The sequence below is a fragment of the Teleopsis dalmanni genome, chromosome 2 (assembly GCF_002237135.1).
Source record: "Teleopsis dalmanni isolate 2A chromosome 2, ASM223713v2, whole genome shotgun sequence".
NCBI classification, from domain to species: domain Eukaryota; kingdom Metazoa; phylum Arthropoda; class Insecta; order Diptera; family Diopsidae; genus Teleopsis; species Teleopsis dalmanni.
The window spans coordinates 117,497,330-117,510,577 of record NC_051847.1 but is presented as its reverse complement, the minus strand read 5'-3'; the positions used below and the strand labels follow the sequence as shown (position 1 = coordinate 117,510,577).

The 13,248-nt window shown below is 32.9% G+C and overlaps 6 protein-coding genes across 8 annotated transcripts; 4 read left to right on the top strand and 2 right to left on the bottom strand.

The window, feature by feature from the left end:
* The first annotated feature begins 55 nt into the window (after window positions 1-55).
* Window positions 56-1,038, top strand: LOC119677947 (40S ribosomal protein S25). Its single transcript, XM_038089534.1, has 3 exons — window positions 56-162; window positions 529-805; window positions 871-1,038. The coding sequence occupies exons 1-3, from the start codon at window positions 160-162 to the stop codon at window positions 942-944; spliced, it is 354 nt and encodes a 117-aa protein (XP_037945462.1). The 5' UTR covers window positions 56-159; the 3' UTR covers window positions 945-1,038.
* Window positions 1,039-3,264: 2,226 nt separating this feature from the next.
* On the top strand, window positions 3,265-4,141 carry LOC119677946 (V-type proton ATPase 21 kDa proteolipid subunit-like). The gene is made up of 2 exons (XM_038089533.1): window positions 3,265-3,374; window positions 3,463-4,141. The coding sequence occupies exon 2, from the start codon at window positions 3,487-3,489 to the stop codon at window positions 4,123-4,125; it is 639 nt and encodes a 212-aa protein (XP_037945461.1). The 5' UTR covers window positions 3,265-3,374; window positions 3,463-3,486; the 3' UTR covers window positions 4,126-4,141.
* Window positions 4,142-7,770: 3,629 nt separating this feature from the next.
* On the top strand, window positions 7,771-8,147 carry LOC119677944. 2 transcript variants are annotated; one of them, XM_038089530.1, is made up of 2 exons: window positions 7,771-8,013; window positions 8,077-8,147. In XM_038089530.1, exons 1-2 carry the CDS (start codon window positions 7,869-7,871, stop codon window positions 8,136-8,138), a joined length of 207 nt encoding a protein of 68 aa, XP_037945458.1. In that variant the 5' UTR covers window positions 7,771-7,868; the 3' UTR covers window positions 8,139-8,147. The 2 variants fall into 2 exon arrangements, with proteins under 2 accessions (XP_037945458.1, XP_037945459.1); XM_038089531.1 differs by having other exon boundaries at window positions 7,771-8,017; window positions 8,077-8,145.
* On the top strand, window positions 7,854-10,098 carry LOC119677943 (RNA transcription, translation and transport factor protein-like). 2 transcript variants are annotated; one of them, XM_038089528.1, is made up of 4 exons: window positions 7,854-7,935; window positions 9,210-9,283; window positions 9,338-9,664; window positions 9,721-10,098. In XM_038089528.1, the coding sequence occupies exons 2-4, from the start codon at window positions 9,223-9,225 to the stop codon at window positions 10,074-10,076; spliced, it is 744 nt and encodes a 247-aa protein (XP_037945456.1). In that variant the 5' UTR covers window positions 7,854-7,935; window positions 9,210-9,222; the 3' UTR covers window positions 10,077-10,098. The 2 variants fall into 2 exon arrangements, with proteins under 2 accessions (XP_037945456.1, XP_037945455.1); XM_038089527.1 differs by lacking the exon at window positions 7,854-7,935 and having other exon boundaries at window positions 9,191-9,283.
* On the bottom strand, window positions 8,146-9,051 carry LOC119677942 (RRP15-like protein). Its single transcript, XM_038089526.1, has 2 exons — window positions 8,966-9,051; window positions 8,146-8,903 (listed from the first exon to the last, which is right to left on the bottom strand). Exons 1-2 carry the CDS (start codon window positions 9,003-9,005, stop codon window positions 8,170-8,172), a joined length of 774 nt encoding a protein of 257 aa, XP_037945454.1. The 5' UTR covers window positions 9,006-9,051; the 3' UTR covers window positions 8,146-8,169.
* A 113-nt stretch (window positions 10,099-10,211) lies between the features above and the next one.
* Window positions 10,212-11,893, bottom strand: LOC119677941 (RAB6A-GEF complex partner protein 2-like). The gene is made up of 5 exons (XM_038089525.1): window positions 11,667-11,893; window positions 11,386-11,606; window positions 11,226-11,332; window positions 11,012-11,176; window positions 10,212-10,951 (listed from the first exon to the last, which is right to left on the bottom strand). The coding sequence occupies exons 1-5, from the start codon at window positions 11,786-11,788 to the stop codon at window positions 10,292-10,294; spliced, it is 1,275 nt and encodes a 424-aa protein (XP_037945453.1). The 5' UTR covers window positions 11,789-11,893; the 3' UTR covers window positions 10,212-10,291.
* Between the last annotated feature and the right edge of the window lie 1,355 nt (window positions 11,894-13,248).

The following is a 13,248-nucleotide window of genomic DNA, read 5'->3' as shown; positions in this document are numbered from 1 at the left end:
GTTGTTGTTGCCGTGACAGCCGCTCACAGAAGAAGATAAAACAGAACATAAAATCATTATTACACTTTCCGAACGCTTTCAGCTGTCAAATGTTTGTATGCTGATTGTGGTAACACTGACAATTTCCGACTTCCATCTTTTTGCATTAAGGTTACCGAGATGGTAAGTTGTGCGGTGTTAGTAAAAGAATATTTTAAAATGTTTTATTGTACTAAATAATTAAAGTTTGTGGTTAAAAAGAATTCCCAATACTATTTTATTTATATTTCAACTAAAATGTAGCATTTTATAAGTGTTTAAATTATGTTGAGCTGCAAAAATTTTTGAAACTAAACGTGCGTGGTTGCTTGTCAAATGACAGCCAACAACAAATACCACACGCATAACCTGCAATTTACCAAAAGTTGAAAAAATCAAATTAATAACAAATGTTATATATTGAAATTACATTTTAATTGAGATTTAAATGAAATAACATTATCTACATTGCAAAAAGATTAAAAAATATTTTTTTTTATTAAATTATAGCCGCCTAAGAAGGATACAAAGTCCTCGGCTAAACAGCCACAAAAAACTCAAAAGAAGAAGGAAGGTAGCGGCGGCGGTAAGGCTAAGAAGAAGAAGTGGTCCAAAGGCAAAGTCAGGGATAAGTTGAACAATCAAATTCTTTTTGATAAAGCCACCTATGATAAACTCTACAAGGAGGTACCACAGTACAAATTGATCACACCCTCAGTTGTATCTGAACGTTTGAAGATTCGTGGTTCATTGGCAAAGAGGGCTTTGGTTGAATTACGTGATAAGGGTATGTTTAAAAAGTTTGCTTTTATTGTACTTAATTTAATATAAATTTTTTATTATTAATTTTAGGTTTGATTAAACAAGTCGTGCAACATCATTCCCAAGTTATCTACACTCGTGCTACCAAAGGTGATGATGCTTAAATGTTATACCTTCGATTACATTTTATTTACAAATTCTAATTGTAAGGAATGAAATTAAGGGTAAAATAAAAATCCTTTTTTTTTTAAATAAGAATTTTCCTCTTTTTCTTGTGAATATTATTTTAATATTATTCAATGTTTATAATTGTGTTGTGCTTGTGAATAAAATTTAAACTTTAGTATAGAATCGTAAAGTTTAGCCAAAAGTAAACAATTGAAATTGTATAATAAAGTCTGTTAACGGACACCTCTCTTGGGTGCGTAATTACTCTTGAATGAACAAAAATTATGATTAGATTCAAATTAGGTCAATATTGAACTGAAAAGTAATTATTTATATATGACTATACACCGATCTTAATAGGTCTTAGAAGTAAATCTTTATATGTACCAATATGAATTTGACTTGTCTTGTTCTGTTCTTTAAAATACGAGATATTATAGGTCATACAGTTCTTAAGGTACGTTAGGTAATGTCTAGCTCAACCTGGCATTGCTATTTGAACACAGCATTGTTAATACTAATTATGGCCACTTTGTAGACGATTACCAATACTACACTTTACCAATACTTTATAGAAATGCACCAATTCAGCAGTGCATTCTGCATGCAGTCAATTAACACGGTCTATTTCTTATCCTAGGAAGGTCAAGATTCAACTATGATCATTGAGCCATTAATGATGGTGATGATTTTTTATCACATATTTATTATTTTGTAATAAATAATTAAATGTTCTTCAGGCGGAGAAAAGAAAATACATTTAAGCTATCCGACAGTGTTATATAATTTCGTTTAACTACTGATCGCTATTAGTTTTCAACTAACTTTATTTCGTTTGCTGAATTAAATATTAATGGGAGTATGATTTTTTTTTGTGAAGTATTGTTTGTGATGAGGGGTAAGGAGGTTCTAATTGAAACTACCTGTGTCAAAATCGATAATCAATTCTAGCCACTCATATAAGTCGGAATCAAAGATGGAATTCCAAAAGCAGCTGGGTCTATGTCACTGGCATATGCTAATCACGATGACAAAGCGTCACTCAATAGGGATTATACCGCGCGATAACCACTTTGATGGGACGGAGCTATTCATTACGATTCAAGTTAATGTGACTGATGGTCAATTTTCTGAGGAATATATGTAACCACAAGACTACATTATAAGTAGATGCATTTATATGTGAGAAATGTCTATTTAGCAGTTACTGATATTTTCCTTATTCCGTCATTCTTATAACAGGTCCCTGCTAAAATAGTATTATTCTTTTGTGACAAAAAGTATATTATTATTAGTATTACTTTCTAGGCCAAAAACGCTTAAAGGACCTTCTACTTAAATATAAGTACATACAAGAAATTTTAATTTAGTAAGTAATTCTCTCATATCTGAAAACAATTTCGAGGTTTATATTTCTATTCCGACAGATATAACTATGGTGCACAATCTACAAATATCTTTGTAGCTGATAACGAACTTAAAAGGTTTTAACTGTTGCAGCAACTCACTGGATGAACAAATCATCTACAAGGATCCTACGTCAAAAAAAATGTTGAAAGTGGCATGGGTTTTTAAATATGTTTTCCTCCAATGATTCTGATTATGTTGTATACAATTAAAACCTTTATTACATTTTCCAAGCATTACAGTTTTAAGTGAAGCAGTGCTTTGATAAGCATTCCGTTTAATTGTCTCTGATTTAATGCATGATTCCCTAAACACGCACAGCATCCATTACTACATCATTGATTAATTACTTCAACCACGGCAACAATTCGATGCCTTTCTGATTGTTTCCTCATTTATTTACGGCGTATTCTTATTATCCGCCCTTGCAATCTTAATGTTAAATGTGTTTCCCCATTATTATATGATCCAATACAGTATTCTATATTATACTCATAATTTAGTCAGTAGATCACTGAAAAAAACTGATTTATTTTATATGATTTTAGTTAAAGCTTCATTTCGCAATTTTTCATATCAAATACTCAATCGTGATAAATCATTTCAATTAGCACTGCAATTGTATGCAGTTATTGTTGTAAATTTACAGAGGCATATATTTTATCAGTGCATATAAAACCTTTGTTTTTCATTCATTTTTCTTAGGATCAGTATGTTTTTGATTATGTTGTTATTAATGTTAAGTTATAATATTTATGTATTAATAAGATAGTATTTAATATATAAGCAATTAATTATTTAACAAATAAATTATTTATTAATAATTTATAATTCAAAAATTTATATTAATAAAGCGCCATCTAGTTTTCACTAAAGTGCTTGTTAAAATTGCCAATAGAGGAAAAATACGAAATTAGTACTAATTTTCACAGCAGTAAGCAGCACTGTTGCTGTCATGTGATTGGTAAAAAGTTTTTTTCGCTGCTCAGTCACCTGTCACATAAAAATATAGATATTTTGTAAGTTTTTTCTCGACGCAATTGAAAAAATTGACTGCTTCATGTTTACTTAAATGATATAATAAAATTGTAATTATTTTTATTGTAGTATAAACGCGAAAAACTTTTTACAATGGCCGCCCAGTTACGCACTGTAGTTGGAAAAACATTTCTATGGTTCTTCATTGCCGTATGTGTCATACTCATCCTGATACAATTGCTGACAGGAAAAGGTGAGCGCGTTAGTGTCGGTTGGTTCTTGGCATCAACTTCGCCATATATGTGGGCATGTTTGGGTATTGGCCTTGCCGTATCGCTATCAGTTGTGGGTGCTGCCCTTGGTATACATACGACTGGCACCAGCATAATGGGCGGTGGTGTAAAGGCACCGCGTATTAAGACTAAGAATTTGATTTCTGTTATTTTCTGTGAAGCTGTTGCCATTTACGGTTTAATTACTGCCATTGTTTTCTCTGGTCTCTTGGAGAGCTTCCAGATGGAAATTGCATTGTCTAATCAAGTAGTCATGAACAATAACTGGACTGCTGGATATGTTCTGTTCGGTGCTGGACTTGCTGTTGGTTTGGTCAATTTGTTCTGCGGCATAGCTGTCGGCATCGTTGGATCAGGTGCTGCTTTATCCGATGCAGCGAACTCAGCACTTTTTGTTAAAATTTTAATTGTTGAAATTTTCGGTTCTGCCATTGGTCTTTTTGGCCTGATCGTGGGAATTTACATGACATCGAAAGTGAAAATGGGTGATAAGGAGTAAGCAGGTTGGAGTAGTACCAAAGTAAGCACAATTCAACCGTTTATCATTCATATACATATTTTTAATTTAACCTAGACTTCATGTTTTTATTCGTTTTTGATTTGGAACTTTATAAAAAAAATATTTTATTCAATATCTATTAAAGTACAAAATTTGTTAATAGTTTTTAAATATTAATTGTTTTCCATTATATTAAAAATGTTCTGTTAACTCATATAAAAAAAAACGAAATTTTAACTTATAACTTATAACTTATAAACTTCTGTATCCTGTATCTTTCATATATTAAACTGAACATCAGAGGACTTTTGTATGTACTACCAAAGCCCACGAAGCAGTCAATCAGTCATTCCCACAAATTTTGCATATACTAGAATTATAAAGAAATTACATCCCATCCACATCTATTAGAGATTAAACAGTTTCTCTTTATTTTAATGATGTTTCTTCGCGTTTATAAGATTGGAAGCATTGCACTACAACAAGCAAATGCCAATGACGACTTAGTTACAGTGTTTATGTATTAAATTAATTAAGTAATTATATATACGACTAATTTTATTATGTAATTTAATTATTAAAATACAGATATTGTAAATTGATTATAAATTTATAAACTAGAAATTGAGCTTGTGTAAATTCTGTCAAATACAGAATTTTCCATTCGATGAATCAGCATCAGTTAACATCAAATTTATCATCGATGGAAAACTGCGTCCTGACATGGATTTGACAAATTCAATTTAAATAATTTTACTTAAACTTAATGTTTAGCTTGAGTGATAAATTCAAGTTTTATTTTTGTTTTATTTTGAAACCATTTCAAATATGTATTTATTGTTATTAAAGCAAATTATTTACTCTTTTAAAAAAGAATAAATCAACAATTATATATTGAATTGTAAATTATTATATATTAGGAAATTGTATAAAGTAATCAACAAAAAAAGTATTCCATTTAAATAATAAAGTGTGTTGTTCGTTCTCTTTCAGGGAAAAAGTTCGGTTTTTATTTTAATTCCTAAAAAAATGTGAGTTCAACGAAAGTGATATTCACGATCTCGAATAGTGTCCCATCCATCCACTCCCCTACCCATATATTCGTCTTGTAATCCTTACATGTGTAGCCCCGGCATAGTAACAGGGCAAAGCAGAAATAACAAAATGTATAACTGATAAAAAATTCTGCGTGAGAGATAAGACAAATATGGCCAACATCCTTTCTGCAGAGGCAGACATACCTCACGAAAGCGTGCTAGGCCCAATCCTTTAACTCTTATATGCGGCTGACATTCCCACACCAATAATTCTGCGTGAGATATAAGACAAATATGACAAACATCCTGTCTACAGAGGCAGACATACCTCAAGCAAGCGTGCTAGACACAATCCTTTAACTCTTATACGCGGCTGACATTCCCATACCAACAACTAATGACGAAATGACTTTTGGAAATGATGTTATCCTGCAATCTGCTAATGAAGCCAATACAATAGCTATAAGTAACCCTCAAGGTCTTATTGACATGACAATTTATTGGTTCAATACGTGGGTAGAAAGTAGAATGTAGTTTATTCTCACCGCTTTGCACTGTTACTTTATCATTAAGTTACATATGTTCTTCGAGATCGTGAATATCACTAATGAAATTTGTTAAAATTTATGGAGGCATTGTGCCAGTATCTTACGAGAACTTAGATTTGCGCACCTTCATTCTTTAAATGTATATGAACGAAAATGTGGTCTGAAGTTCTAGTCAGGTCATCACGTTTCAGTTAGTGAAAATGCAGATGTTTCAAGTGGCGCTTTAAAAAACAGGCAATATGTATTTGTAGATAAATTTGGATAAAATGAAAAGAAGTTGAATTTCCTCAAGTAGCTAGAAAATTTTATTGATTCCAAATTTCTCTTAACATGTAGAAGTGGGTTGGTTGCTTTATAATTAACCGTGCTCATAGATTGATGAATGCGTTTCATCATTAAATAGATTTACATTTCAAAGTGAACTTTAGCGAGATTATACATTTATAATGGATTGTCCAATTTGTACGAAAGTGAGAATATCACCAAATGAGTTTATTCACTGTTAAGGATGTTATCCTATTGACTTTCTTAGACATTATTAAGTAATACTGCGCCCATCGTAGATGATTGGGTTTTATAAATGCCACCATATTTTCTTTATTTATTTTCTTTATTAGATAGGTCTAAAAGGTCCTAATTACTTCTTATACTATAGTCACTATTACATCCCGATAAGGGCCAAGTAATTTTCGTGGTATTTTTCTTTCAAAAGCATACAATAGATTTTTGCCACTTGTTAGAATTCGCATTAGAATAGGCCGAATTACGATTTTGTAAAAAGTATATTGAAGTTTCGTGAAAGAAGTCGCATTATATCCTGAATGTAATGCCTGAATAATACGCGATTAGTTATTTAATTTCTAAGCAAGAGATGTTGTTAGACCCAACGATTTGCACCAACTATAGCGGGACCAGCCTAGTATCTGTTGTGTACAAGGTCCTTTCAACTGCACTGTGTGAAAGTTTAAAGCCACATGCCAACTCATTGATTAGGTCTTATCAGCACGGTTTCTGATCTGATCGCTCTACCAGTGACCAGATATTCACAATATCGACACCCACCACCTTTTTGTCGATTATAGACTAGTTTTTGATTGCCACTTAAGTGATCGCGTTTACGCTGCAATGTTTGAGCTCGGTATCCATGTAAAGTTAATACGACTTTGCAGAATGACTTTGAGCAGTACCCATAGCTCGGTCAAGATAGGATGAAGTCTCTACGCAGCGTTTGATACCGTGCGAGGCTTCAGACAAGGTGATCCCATATCATGTGATTTTTTCAATTTTGTCATAGAAGTGATCATGCGCAAGGTTTATCGTAATATAACTGTATTTTACAAAAATGTCTTGCTCCTTGCTAAAGCCGATAACATAAACCTCTTTAGACGTAGCAAGCGTGTTATCATTGCTGCCTTTGTCACTATCAAGAAGTTATATGCAAAAATGGGCTTGAAACGCAATCTGTACAAGCTTTATCACGACATTGATATAATTCAGCCGGCTTCGCTGGCTTGGTCATGTCATGAGAATGGATGAAGACGCTTCAACAAAGAAGGTATTTAAAGCGGTGGTTGGAATAAGAAGACGTAGAAGTAAACAGTTTCTCTGGAGGAGTTAACAAATTGAGGGGCCACTATTATTACCATATTTTCATATAATGCTCTATTAAAAAAAAATTTTGATTATAACAAACACTTTCTACTCTTTTATTTCAACTTTTAATAATATCTGTGTCATCCGTATAATATAAACGTACAACTGTATTTTGACTGCATAATAAATAGTACTTATTGTGTTGTTATAAGGGAGAAGAGTGTTAAAAATTACATTACTCAAAAATACGATATCTGATTTTGTGCCGTAGCGTTATCACATCATTTTGGAATTTTCCTTGATATATTGCATATCTGTTAATATTGAGAATTAGTCCACTCTCATATTTGTAAATAGTAAAGCTTGTTGCTTAAAAAACGGAATCTAATATAATATATATGTCACTTTAAGACAAAACACCCTGTATATCTAATAAATTTGATTAGTAGCATTTGTGAAAAAAACTTTACAACACTGTAATTTTACGGTTCGTACTGTCAAATATTTTTATTTTCCAAATCTTTGAAAATCAGTTTAATTGAATGGAGAGATTAAGTTCAAAACAATGTCGAATATGAAAAAGGACATTGATTGCTTGCCATGTCGTTTAGTAAGCGGATTTGGTATAATAGGTATTGGCACTTATTTATATACACAAGCCAATAAGCGTAAAGGATTTCATAAAAATATAATGGTTGTTATCTCTGCTGGCAAGTAATCGCAACTATGAATTAAATATATAAAAAATTACAACTGTTCGATCTTCTTTACAGGTGCTGTTGGGTTAGGAGTAGCACGTCTTTTAAATATGCCGTTTCTTAAAGCTAATAAATAATAGACAGTTTTTAGTAAAAATTTGATTTTATTTATTCATCACTATCACTTATACTTTCATCAGCTTCATTATCATCGTCTTCCTCATCTTCGTCCCAATGTTTGATTTTTTTATTGGTCATAAAATCATCTCTCAAAACATTCCATTCTGATTTCTTTTTGTGCGTACCTCCACCATTCTGTTCTTCATCACTACTGCTTTCCCCTTTAATTTCATTTTTGATTGAATTATCTACTGCTTCAGACTTTGCGCGTTTACCAGACATTAACACATCGAGGAATTTACGTTTATTTATGTTATTTAGAACTGCTTCCTGCCGGCTATCTAATTTTCCGGCTTCGTCAAGTTGATTTTGCAAATCTTTTTGTTGCATACGCACCGCATTAAATAATTGCACTACGCCTTTTGTGGCTATCTTGCGTAATGTGCGCTCACGTTCAATATCCTTCCAGGTAGGTTTCACACGCAATTGCAGTTGCACATTCTTACGCTGTGTGAGTTTATCATCTAATTCGTCTTTATCTGGCTTTTCTTCTTTGATTTCACCTTCTACTTCGAAACTATAGCTTTTCGTTTCTGGTAATTTACTTTGTGATTTAATTTTTTTGGCTCGCGACAAAGCAAGTGTTTTTTTTGTTTTTGGTTTTGTGGTATTCAAAACTTTGGCAATAGAGTCTGCCCAACCTGCATTGCCTGTCCCATTCTGCTGTTCATCCTCGTCACTTGTTCGATCACTGCCATCGTCACTGAGTGTGCCTGAATTTTCTAAATTAATTAAAAGACAATAAATTTTTGTTTAAACATTAATTTGTGGCAATATAAAGTACCTTTAATGGTTTTTTCTTTTTTTAATGCAGTAAATGCCATATTTTTAACGAGAACTATAGCAACATATGTCCAAACTAATATGAAATTGTTTATTTTGATATGACTTCACGTGCACGCATAAGGGTTGCCATATCGCTATTACAATAATCATTGCAAAACGTCAAAATTTTTTTCTTGGTATTGCCGGCCATTAATTGTGACAGCACTTATCTTCTCATTGTTTATTCTTCCAAAAACATTTAGCATCTCGTGAAAAATGTTAAAAGTTAAGTTACAGGCGTTAAATCATCCCACTCCAGATGATTTGGATGTGAATGGTATGTTTTTCCGTTTGATACGAGCATTACATTTGCTAAAATTTATTTCATTAGATCGTAAGGTATTTGCAAGCACTATTCTATGGCTGGAGGACCAAAAGATACGTCAATATAAAATTGAGGATCGTGAAAAATTAAGGCAAGTAGATAAGTTGCCGGTTTGGGAGAAAGCATATGCTGAATATAAATCTGATCTCGGTATGCCGAAATACAAAACACCGCTCGAAGAAATATCTTGGATGTTGGGATATGCTGTACGGCTAGAATTCTTAGATGAACCTGATAGATATGCAAGTATCAATTCCCAAGAAGTTGGTGCAAAGCAAAAGAAATCAATTGCACCTAGTATTAAAGCAGAAAATTTCTTCGACAACATGGATTGTACGTATTTTGATAAATATATTTCTCATATTATATTTCTTTTGTTTTTTTTTAAGTTAATAATAAGGACTTCATAGCTGGTGTACGCACATTGGCCAGCAAATTACAAGTACCACATCATCCTAATCATTTGATACAGCTTGAAGCCATTGCACGCCTTGTGAAAGAGCGTTTATCACCAGCAGCGAAGAATCGTAAACCAATTGTTGGTACACCCTTTCCATTTGAAAAAGGTGAAGATGTTGTTTCCCCTAATGATAAGGATTTAGATTATCCTGTTCGTATCATGCGGCTACTGCAGATTCAAAGCTTACGAGAACTACAAACACGTATAAATGAAACAATCGTCGCTGTGCAGGATTTAACAGCGAACCCTAAGACTGATACAAAGTTAGGCCAAGTTGGACGATAAGCAATATGCATTACATTACAAAATAATTAAATAAATGTAACCACACAAAGCAACGACAAAATACTTATAACTTATTCTAAAAACAAGTGACCAGTTTAATATTAACAAATCCATATTAATGCCTTTATAACGTTTTAGCTCGCAAATATTTTATTCATAACCTAGTAAGAATTAAAATTAATTAATGCATGCGATTGTATTTCGTTATTAATAAATTATTTAATTATTAAGCACTGTGTTTGGCTTGGTGAGTAAATCTGCAGAGGATTTGCAGCATATAATGTTATTGGTAAATTCCAAATCATTGTCTCGACTGGTATCTCAGCGGGTGCTTTAAGTTCCCCCGATTCAGGATTGGGTTGTCCAAAATCCAACATAGTGCTAGTTACAAATTGAAAATGCAGGCGCCATTTTAACTCTACTAAATCAGTACGGAATGTTGGAGTCACTGTCAATGGAATAGGTAAAATAATCTGCGTCTGTAGCATAGCATAGCAAACTTCATGGCTAGTAGAGTATGTTGTTATTTTCCCCACAGGCTCTTCCACTTCCTTGTGTCTAGCACTAGCTGATGTTGCTGATTTATGTAAATTATCAACAGCTGTACCACTGGCAATACTTGCTAAATCCAATGAGTTAACTGATGATGTATCTGTACAATCACCACTCGTTGAAGTATTATTCCGTAGAGAAATTTCTTGCGATTGTAATTTTACGGAAAATTGCACGCACCGTACTTTAGAATTTGTGAAGTCTACACTGCCAACTATGTCTTCACCAAGTTTGTAACAAGGCTTGAACAGGCAGAAACGGCCTACAAAACCGTGTTTATTTGAAATACGATAAAATTTTGGTGCACGACGTGATGTGATATTCTATGAACCGAAAATAATGTTAGTACCTTCAGAATTATTACATATAAATAACATTTAGACCTTTAAATTATGCCATGAAATTTCCAATTCGGATATTTCGCGTTTCTCCAAAAATGGATTTGTAGGCGCAAGTTCATCATTTGTGTCTTCTGTGCAGTGTAAATCGTCTGGTCGTGCTATAATTGGTATAGGCAATACGCGTATAGGTAAGGTAAGAGTTTGTACCTAGAAAAAATACTTTAGTTTACAACTTCATTAGATATTAAATTATTACCTTTGATTTAACCCGTTGTGTTGCTATTGTTATTTTATAAAAATACCTTATATCATGACCACGAAAAGTTGGTGGACCATCGCGTGGTATAAGCTCGTTGAAAAAATCTGTAAAACCACTTATTTGAAAAGAAAGTTAATAAATTTAAATGAGAGCTTACATGTTTTTGTTTCTCCAGGCTTTAGTCTTAGATCGCAAAACAGAATTTTTGGTTTCGTATCTACGATGACATCACCTGGAGTTTGGGTCACCGCGTCAAGTGCTGTTTTGCCAATTAGGTCAGTTAACTCACTCACTTTATCCTGGGTGGCAACATTATAACTCGTCTTTCTGTAACAATGGAGCTGCACTGTTGCCCAAGCTAAGTTTTCTATTCGGTCACTACAATATTCATGGCAGTTCAACTTATTTATTATTGCTATGTACTCCAAAGTCACTCACTTGTTCTCATTGTTATCATTACTACCAGCTTTATGTATAAATTCGATTAGGCATTCGACATTTTCACCTGTGGCATAAATCGAGGAATCTGCACGAACTAATTTGGCTTTTATTTCAATCATATTTGTTTTAATTTAATTAGGAAATACAACAAAAATAAATGTATAAAACTAACATTTAAACAAATACTCCAAATAAAATGGCGATTCGCAGTGCAATGACAAGAGTTGCTATCAAATTAAATTTATTGGGATTATCATGATAAAGAAAAGAGTTATTCAGCCGTGCGTTGCACATACGAGATGCATCAGTTTGTAATTTTTTCAAAATTTTCAGTTCAAATTTTGAACTGAAATTTGCAGTTTTAATCACCAAAATAAGTAAAAAAGAGTAAAAAATAAATATATATTATTTTTACCGGATCAAAGTTCAGTTATTTAACACTTAAAATGGTACTAAGAAACACTTATTAATTTGTATTAAAATTTAAATATGTTTAAAAAAAAATATACATATATTTCGGTCTACTGCGTATCTTCAGTGTACATAAAGAAAAATAGGGTTATTTAACATACATGTAAATAAATATATAATAAGTGACAAACATTGTTGCCTCTTCCAATGTTTGACATTTTAAGTATTTTAATTTAAAATTAGAAAAAACATAAAATTCAGAAAAACCGATAAAATCAAACAATTTTAATTTTATATATATTAGTTGCACATTTCTATTTGATTAGAGGCCTTTTCATAGTTTAGTCTCTGATTGTCCGGAACATCAATCGTATGTAATATTTTTCGACATCTGTAATTTGGCTCTTGATGATCTATGCTATTGGAAAATTAGATGTATGGTTCATCTTAGAACAATTGGTCTGACCTTAAGACCGGTTAAAATAAAATTTATAAATATTCATGAATTACAATTAATAAATACTCATGTACTCATATTGGCCGTACAATCAAAGTCTAGCACTTCTTCCGGTTTCTTACGTTTATTAAAAACAGCACTGTTTTTTTTTTTTTTTTGCAGTAGGTGGAAAGCATCGAAAGCCACAGTGTGAGACTTGAAGCCACTAAAACCACCTCTTAGGAATGAAAGGAGAAGATTTCCACAGCAATGTGGAAATTTCATTCCAGTAATCATGGGAGAGAAGAATGAGAAAATAGATTTAATACCTAGTGAACTAGGCTCATCTAAATCAGAAAGCAAGGGCATGAACTAGGTAAAAAGGACGATATAGAAGGGGAAGGGGTTACGGCTAACTAGCGGGGGTTGAATCAACAGTATACTTTGTGACTAGGGTCACGAAAGCCGCGGTTATATAAGGGGATAGTGGAGAGGTTATGGTCCACTTCATCGAAGTAGTGTGTTAGGTATTGAGGGGGCTTATATCGCAAAGCTAGAACAAGGTCTTCTGAAAGAGTGAGAGGAGTAAAGACGTCGGGGGGAAGGTCATGGAGCCGGGTGAGATACCTACGGGCGAGTGACAGAAGATACTCGTCAACACGAGTGATCTTGGCATTGTTGTAGAGAGTTGATATAGAGAAGTGCTTGCCATTACGCTTGCGCTTGTAGTTA